General features: G+C 43.1%; 1 protein-coding gene across 2 annotated transcripts; it reads right to left on the minus strand.

The window, feature by feature from the left end:
* Nucleotides 1-3,466: 3,466 nt before the first annotated feature.
* On the minus strand, nucleotides 3,467-8,717 carry kmt5aa (lysine methyltransferase 5Aa). Of its 2 annotated transcripts, none has more exons than XM_089021227.1 (7): nucleotides 8,524-8,717; nucleotides 7,764-7,902; nucleotides 7,283-7,526; nucleotides 7,124-7,211; nucleotides 6,875-6,934; nucleotides 4,313-4,470; nucleotides 3,467-4,153 (listed from the first exon to the last, which is right to left on the minus strand). In XM_089021227.1, exons 1-7 carry the CDS (start codon nucleotides 8,530-8,532, stop codon nucleotides 3,943-3,945), a joined length of 909 nt encoding a protein of 302 aa, XP_088877353.1. In that variant the 5' UTR covers nucleotides 8,533-8,717; the 3' UTR covers nucleotides 3,467-3,942. The 2 variants fall into 2 exon arrangements, with proteins under 2 accessions (XP_088877353.1, XP_088877351.1); XM_089021225.1 differs by having other exon boundaries at nucleotides 4,280-4,470; nucleotides 8,524-8,715.
* Between the last annotated feature and the right edge of the window lie 336 nt (nucleotides 8,718-9,053).

Here is a 9,053-nt window from a genome sequence, read left to right on the forward strand (position 1 = left end):
TTTGTAATGGGAAAAATGGTTTCGGTGTTCGAACAAATCGGTTTGCGAAGAGGGTTCTGGAACGGATTATGGTCGAGAACCGAGGTCTGTAGAACATTACCTGCACACTTAACTCATTCGACTGCCATTCCCAAATTTATGCGGTTATTGAAAATATGACGTAGCACGCCATTCCCAAATGTGTTTTTTATTTCTTATAGGGTGCCGATAAAGCGCTGGCCAAACCTCTGGCAATGTTTTTTCCCCTTCCACGAGGGGGCAGCAATGCCTTTTGTCCATGTTACCGCTTTGTTACAGCTTCAGCTGTTATTAAAGCGCTATATAAAAATATGTATTGTATTTTATGAAGCCGCCCCCATTTCAAGCTCAGATAATTCCAGACCCATGTTACTTAGACTCTTCTTTCATCAGAAAAAAAAGTAATTCCTAAGGTTTTTTACGCCGCATTGAATGTTTATGTAGTCCTAAAACTCAACATTGTCTGGATCCTGGATTTTGAGTGAAAATGACAAAAACCCTGGCACTGGAGTGGACACATTTTTGCACATTGTCTGCCAGTGACAGAGTTAATATAAGTCTGACTGGATAACCAAGTCCTTTGTTTTGCATACTGTACTGATTACTTGTAATCTATGCAAAACACAGAAGGGAAGTAAAATATATATTTTATTTTTGAATGGGATGAGTCCAGATTTTCAGTTCTGCCTATTCTAAATGCTTTGCAAAAATAAACATGTCATTGTTTTTTTTAAATTTGTCCTTTTTAACAATTGCTCGCAACACTCGTTAGTTAAAATTGGTTCAATGTGGCTACAGCGAGTAATTGAGTTTAGCCTCATTACTTTAGTTGAACTTCCCGACGTTCGATTTCCCCATTCGGGTTTATCATGACTGGTGTTCTTGACTGGCTTATTCAACACGATCTTAGATCAGGGGTGTCAAAGTCATTTTTTGCCGCGGGCCACATTGTAGTTATGGTTTCCTCTCGAGGGCCGTTATGAATTTGGGGAACCCATTAGAATCTTTAAATCCCTTCAAATATTACATATGGAGCACACAGCAAATTAATGAATAACTCGTTTTCAAATCTGAAGTCAAGAATAATGACTTTTATTGTGTTTGACATCCAAAAATATGAAATTTTGGCTCAGATTTTAGCAATCATCATGGAATTTAACAAGTTTGATTTGCTTTCGCGGGCCGAAAAAAAATGATGTGTCGGGCCGGATTTGGCCCGCGGGCCTTGACTTTGACACCTGTGTCTTAGATGGTGAACAGATGCCTGAAGAATGGAGACGGAGTGTACTCGTGCCGATTTTTAAGAACAAAGGAGATGTGCAGAGTTGTACTAACTACAGAGGAATAAAGTTGATGAGCCATACAATTAAACTCTGGGAAAGAGTAGTTGAAGCTAGACCAGGAGTCAGCAACCTGCGGCTCCAGAGCCGCATGTGGCTCTTTCACCCCCCTGCTGCGGCTCCCTGCGGCTTTAGAAAATAAATAATGAGTATTTTATTTAATGTATATTATTTTAGTTTGTTCGTTTTTAAAATGTAATTCTAAATGTGAAGATTATGGTGATTATAAATAATACAAAATAAAACATATTCAATTTTTTGGTCACTCATTATATACGTCACAACCATCAACAGTGGACATATATCCGGTCACAACCACCAAATTGCACACGATTTCTTGAATTTTTTCGACTCCCAGGTAGGCCAACTATGGATAAATCTAAGAAAAGAAAAGTGTCTGAAGAAAAATTAACGTCTAATGATACGTGGGCAGATTCGTCCGCCTTCACTGCTGACGAGACGGGTTTACCCGTATGCTTAATATGTAATGAGAAGTTAGCAAACAACAAAAAGTCAAATGTCGCAAGACATTTCCAAAAATATCCGGATGGAGACGAGAGAAAAAGAGCCGTTTCCGAACTGATGCGGAACGCTGATCAGAGCAAAAATCATTTTATGAAGTGGATGAAATCTACAAATTCAGCTACATATTCTAGTTTTGTGGCCACTCAGGAAATAGTCAGGCACGGGAAGCCGTTCACAGACGGAGAATATATAAAAGAATCATTCATTAAGATGTCAGAACATCATTTTAAATGTCAAAAGGATTTTGTGGCTCCCAGTGTTTTCTTTTCTGTGGGAAATGGGTCCAAATGGCTCTTTGAGTCGTAAAGGTTGCCGACCCCTGAGCTAGACTAAGAGCAGAAGTGAACATTTGTGACAGACAGATGCAGTGTTTGCTTTAAGAATGCTGATAGAGAAGTACAGAGAAGGTCAGAAGAAATTGCATTGTGTCTTTGTAGATCTGGAGAAAGCGTATGACAGGGTGCCCAGAGAAGAGCTGTGGTATTGCATGAGGAAGTCTGGAGTGACAGAAAAGTATGTCAGAGCGGTGCAAGACATGTATCATGACTGTAAGACAGTTGTGAGGTGTGCTGTTGGTGTGACAGAGGTATTCAAGGTGGAGGTGGGACTCCACCAGGGGTCAGCTCTGAGCCCCTTCTTATTTGCTATGGTGATGGACAGGCTGACAGACGATGTTTGACAAGAATCTCCTTGGACCATGATGTTTGCAGATGACATTGTGATCTGTCGCGAGAACAGGGAACAGGTGGCGGAGAAACTGATGTGAGAAAGAGATGTGGAGATATGCCCTGGAAAGTAGAGGAATGAAGATCAGTCGCAGCAAGACGGAATGTATGTGTGTGAATGAGAGGGATCCAAGTGCAAGAGTGATGCTACAGAGAGAAGAGATAAAGAAAGTGGAGGATTTTAAGTACTTGGGGTCAACTGTCCAGAGCAATGGAGAGTGTGGAAAAGAGGTGAAGAAGCGTGTCCAGGCAGGCTGGAGCGGCCCGGAGAAAAATGTCAGGTGTGATGTGCGATAGAAGGGTTTCAGCTAGGATGAAAGGAAAAGTGTATAAAACAGTGGTGATAAAACAGCCTTGATGTTTGGACTGGAGACGGTGCCACTGAAGAAAAGACAGGAAGCAGAGCTGGAAGTAGCAGAGCTGAAGATGTTGAGGTTTTCTTTGGGAGTGACCAGGTTGGATAGGATCAGAAATGAGTACATTAGAGGGACAACTCATATTAGAGGCTTTGCAGAGAAAGTCAGAGGCCAGACTGAGATGGTCTGGACATGTCCAGAGGAGAGAGAGCGACTATATCGGGAGAAGGATGCTGAGTCTTGAACTGCCAGGCAGGAGACCGAGAGGAAGACCGAAGAGGAGGTTTATGGATGTGGTGAAAGAGGACATGAAGGTCGCTGGTGTGAGGGAAGAGGATGCACAAAACCAGGTTAGATGGAGGACATTGATCCGCTGTGGCGACCCCTGAAGGGAAAAGCCGAAAAGGAAAAGAAGTACTTTATATTAAAATGAGCTAAGAACCAATTTCAGCATGATGACAAATCACTTGACAATATTATCATATCATGTTTAAAAATGACGTTGACCTGTTAGCACAATTGCTTTATTTTATTTCCAATGTGGCCCCAAACGTAAACTCTAACTCTACCCGGGCTGTTCAAGTTAAAATAATAATAATCATCATAATACAAATTACAAAAAAATAGTTAAAACCAAACAGCAACCGTGTTTGACATTTCATCAAAGTGTTAAAACAAAAAAGGGAAAAAAGAACAAGTGCCCCAATATTGCAATGACACCATGTGGAGAATGTCCTTGCGTGATTTCAATGTCCTTTAAAAAAACAAGTGCATTCAATTGGTGAAAAGGTTCGAAAAGTGCACCTACCTGTACAAGCATGCCCAAGTGCGTTACGTTCACAAAATGTCCATGTTTAAAAAAAACAACAACAAACAGAATTTGCCGCTCCCATCAAGTTGGGGATATGCCTTCACCAAAAACACCCGACGTGAGCTCGTGAGGGGAGTATTTCAAAATAAAAGCGAGTCTCCTCGGGGTTAGTGTTTGAGCCACGGATGCGCGGCGATGGACGCCTTGCTCCGGTCGCCGTAGTCGTAGAGTAGCTCCTCGCCCTCGCCGATGTCCCGCGACGCCACCAGGATGAGATGCGGCGAGCCGTCCACGTCGTGCACTTTGGTTTGCAGGTTGCCACCTTTGCTGTGATTAATCAGACGCCCCAGGCGATTGGTCTCTTTGGTGGCGTCCACGCTGGATGGCAAAGCAAATGTTGCGTAAGTCGTCACACCCACCCCCCCAAAAAATTGCATGTGAATGCTAAAGAGATGTTGAATTGAAAAACATTTCGGCTTATCAGCATCATGAGCTTGAGTGTACCAGTATGATTTGCAGAGGTACTGAAAGTAGTACATGTAGCAGCCTGTCTCTGGGTTTTGGGCATACTCTGCCTCGCGTTTTTTGGCGTCCGCCATCTCCAGGAGATCGCCGTGGTACTCCACCACATACTCGCCTTTGCGGAAGCGACGTGCGGCAAACACCGCTCGGCCCTTTCCCTCCATGTGCCGCACCTTCAAAATAAGATTTGCTTATTTTTTTCGACATGATGTGTTTACATCGTGTGATATCCTGATCAGATCTGGATGAAAGGGTGATGAAAGGTGAGTTAACTAATAATAATAATAACTAATACAGTGATACCTTGGCTTACGAACTTAATTGGTAAGAAACAATTAAAAATGAGAATAATCCGTTCCCAAGTCCCCATAAAACATCATTTTCAACTAAATAAGCCTTAAAGGACAACCGACGTCTGCGGACAAGTTGTGTACATAATTTGTAAAATGGCTTCAAATGACTTCTACTGAGCGTATTTTAATAAGATTCCACCGCATATAGCTATATTTTACGTTTTAAGACTCGCGCTGAATATTCAGGAAGTCTTGTTTTTGAGTTGGTGACGAGTCCGTACGTGACGTCATTAAAGGAACGCCCCTGACCGAAAAAAATGACGCATTGTAGCAGTCCTTCCATCACGTCAATGTATTTTGCTGTACTTGTTTGGTCTGGGGACCTCGTGTTGCACCCAAAAGCTGCCAGAAGAGGGCGTCCAAGCTCCATATAAGGAATTTATCAGCCAGTGGAAACAGAGGTGGCCACAGGAGGTCGCCATTTCGTGCCTGTTTTTCGGTGAGACATTTCCCCTCAATGTTGCCTCAAAATGGCGCGGAATAAATTATTTAATCGATTGCAAACATGTATGCTTTCCTCTTCAGAACTATTTGAATGATATTCATAACTGGATGTGTAAGAAGAAAGCATATTCTCCGAATCTGAGGCCATTGTTTTGATTCTCCAGCAATGCAAGACATATTGGCGTGACGTCATGAACTGGGGGCGGGACTTTCTCAAAATGCCCAATTCGCAGCTCAATTTTTTGCAGATTTTGGACACTTTAAGTCATTTTTATTGGTATATATATATATATATATATATATATATATATATATATATATATATATATATATATATATATATATATATATCAAGTCAACCGGCCGTAAATCGAACAGCATTCAAAATGGCTGACGCGGGGATCACGTGATCATAACAAATGATGACACGCTGGCATCTCCTATACGACAGGATAGTATACGATGTCAATCTGTTGTTGTCGATTGAATACTATTATATACCAAAATGTTGAGTTCATTTATAAATCTTATAACTTTTAGTGTCATTTTAATCATTTTATATTTCATATTATCGATCTTTATTACTGTGTCTGCGCACACGCTTTCTGCTGACCAAAATCCGCATGGCTTCCCACGCATGCGAGCTGTCAAAAAAAACAGCTGTCCAAAAATCGCTCTCCCTGCTAATGGAGAACCCAGAAGAGGTCACCTCCCTCAAGGAGGCGGCGACGCCGACCGTGAGCCCGACGCGGCGTTTGGGTCGCGGCGATCCTACCCGCTCTGCCTCGGCGTAGGTGGACACCCCTCTCTCCCCCCGATTGCTGTGCTGTCATGGTGGAGAAAATTGTCGTATGCGTTTGTTAAGAAACAATTATTTTGTATCCTCATGTTGTGCAATGCTGCTCCGGCGAATAAACATTCTACTTGATTGTCACGTTCGGATTGACAGCTGGGGGCGGGGCCACGCCTCCCCGCTTCCTTCTTCAGGACAGCGGGTACGAAAACGGGATGCTGTCAACTTGTATTTGTACTTTGGATTAGGTAGCTGGTGTAAGAGAAGAGGATGCACAAAACCAGGATAGATGGAGGACATTGATTCGCTGTGGCGACCCCTGAGAGGAAAAGCCGAAAGGAAAAGAAGAAGCGCACTGACCTTTGTCTCTGTCGCGTTGCTGGCTGTAGCGTGGCAGCCATAGAATTTTAAAAAAAAGTCTGTCGGTTGTGGTCATAAGTACGGGTTGTCGTAATTCGTGCCGGTCGTAAATCGGATGTTACCGGTATTATATAGCAATGGTCGACTTAGCATACTGGTAGTGGGACAGCTAAGTCACACAAATGCACACCTCGTTCGGGTTTTTCGACGATCTTGTGCTCGACCGTCATTTTCTTTAATGTGTTCTTTGGTTTAACACTAGCCTTTGGCGGGGTCTTTTTCGGTCCCATCATAGCGAAAGTAGTCCACTCGATAGCAAACCATGTCTGCACTGAAAGGGGGTGTGGAAAACTAGTCCGCCAGCTACCGTGCCGCTGTTTGACCGTGTGGTTTGGTGTTCGTCCGCCAGCCACCGTGGCGCTGTGTGGTTTGGTCCGTCTGCCGAAAACTTGTTCGTATGCCAAGATGATATTCTCGCGAATTCAATGTTCGTAAGGCGAAATGTTTATGGGATAAATTGTTTGTAAGCCAAGGTATCACTGTATTTCACTCATTTTATCTTTTTTTTTCTCTTTCCCTGCATGGCATGTTCAATGTGTCGGAAGTCAACGTAGGAAAGATCCTTACCTGCATTCCTTCCTCGATGCCGTTTATTATGCGAAGGTCAATCAGATTCTTCTGTTCGCACTGGAGAAAAAAAAGGTGATGCATCGTTTGAGGCATGGATGTGACTGAATATTAGCCGCTTAATTTGATCCTTTTCATAAGGACATGAATGTATGAATTTGCACCCAAATGTAAAGATTTTACAAACATGAAATCTGGATTAGAACTGGATGAAACTGAATTTTGACAACAAAAAAAGTTTCAGGTTACCTTGAGCTCCATTTTACTTTTCCGTGAGCTGCGCCTTATTGGAAAGTAGTCACTAACTTTTCGGTTCTGGGAGGTTTTTCCTTGGCCGCTGTTTGGGCAAAGCGAAGCGGAGGGTGAGACACGCATTAAATCAACATGAGGTGACAAAAACCAGCACACGTTTTGGACGTGACTCTCTTCTTCGGATGACGACGGGACAAGGCCGTGCTTCGATTGCTGCTGTGCAAAGGAGCCGGAGGCCTGTCGGTAGCACTCTGGGGGGGTCGCTCTGCGGCAGGCCGCAGGCGGCGTTGAACCGGTAAAGGTGATGTACATTCTTCTGACCAGCAAGAGGTAGGCTGCCTCGCCGCATTCGAAGAGTTGCAATCTTCCATCATCGGGACGATACCGTTTAGCATCTGGCCTGGTGGGAAGGGAAACAAATCTGTCAGAACTTTCCTGCGCATCAAATATGGCCACTTGATTGATATTTTCAATTTAATCTTCAATTGTGTACATTTGCTTTGAAGAACAAACATTACGCTGTATCTTGCAATCAAAAACAAATTTTCCATCAAGGATCAGAACAGAAATGATGAAGCCAACCCTGCCATGAAAAACTGGTCCACCCTTTCCTAAACTAACCCAACCGTATATGTACCTTCTCCCAGCTTCTGGACATCATTTGTCTGACACCGCAAGGAAGGGCAACTTCCCTGCTGCGCCGTCTTGTCATCGCGCACGGGAGAAGTGGACTGAGGGCAACTTGATATGGTGACACTTTGTGGACAGCATATGAACTGTGGGTGCAGAGACGAGAGTCGCAAACTTTCAAATCCTGCATAGAACGGATTTTACATTTGATGTGTTTGTAATCTGTGTCCAAGTTAACAAGAAAAAAATTCAAAGCATATGTGAGTATCAGTAGAAAAAAAAGCAAATCCAAGAAGAAAGATAATAGCTAAGTGGTGGTAATGCGCAGTACTTTGCCACATTCAATATGGATGCGCCATTTACGGACGAGTCTACGTGGCTGGGGACGGAACCACGCCCACAACCAGTTCCCTTTAAATGTTCAGCCAAACTACAAGGCGACATCCCTTGTGTGAAGGGCCAACAAACTAACGTAACAAGCAGACAAACAAAAAACGAAGCTACTGTGTATTTGAAAAACTGTTTCTGTGTTTACATTTGTTAGCCTGGATGTTTTTAAATTTCTTAACCGCCACGACAATTTATAGCAAGATGTAAACCGCAATGAGTTGCCCATTATCGTTTTGGCTAGCCAAGAAATAGGATACAAGTACAAACGTTTCCAACTTTGGGGTCTCGAATTAAACTCCAGAAATTCCCATTTGGTCGTTTTATTTGTGCTTCTTCTGGGAAGCTGGGACATTGTGTCAAACATGTCTCCAACTTACCCCGTTCATATCCGACTCGTGGTTCCCCGAGGCTACACGCACAGCTGTCTCCTACAGTCCCCGTCCTTGCGAAAATCAAACCCCCCAGAACCAGACACAAACTCAACCGTCTTCCGCTTTACGCAGCTCAAACCAGAGCGGCGTTGAAAGCTGCTACGGGTAGTTCGCCATTTTTCCCTCATGTATCGTAACAGCGGCGAGAGGAGGAAATGTCGCCCCCCACGTCGCCTGCATTGTACTGTAATAATAAAATAACGACGTGTTTTTGTTTTTATTCCATAATACTTAAAGGATGAGTGTAGCTATTTAGGTTTCCCCGTGTTTTTGTATTAAAAAAAAAACGTTGATACCTGCATTTCTTGTCAACCACACTCGCTCAATTTATTTTCGTCACTTCCGCTTCCGAGTACCTCTTCATAAAACATAACAGGAATGTGGATGCCTCATTGCTGTTGAAAATAACGTTATCAATAACACCTGGACATGTCTTTCTATCTTATTTCTTTTTTAAATTATTTTCACGGTTAAAC

The sequence above is a fragment of the Hippocampus bargibanti genome, linkage group LG18 (genome assembly GCF_051943395.1).
Source record: "Hippocampus bargibanti isolate YZ-2025 linkage group LG18, ASM5194339v1, whole genome shotgun sequence".
Classification (NCBI taxonomy): domain Eukaryota; kingdom Metazoa; phylum Chordata; class Actinopteri; order Syngnathiformes; family Syngnathidae; genus Hippocampus; species Hippocampus bargibanti.

Coding starts and splice junctions, on each gene's coding strand:
- kmt5aa (XM_089021225.1), bottom strand. Junction 6,935..7,123: donor AAAGTAAAATGGAGCTCAAG/GTAACCTGAAAC, acceptor TTTTTTCTCCAG/TGCGAACAGAAGAATCTGAT. Junction 4,471..6,874: donor GCATCGAGGAAGGAATGCAG/GTAAGGATCTTT, acceptor CTTATTTTGAAG/GTGCGGCACATGGAGGGAAA.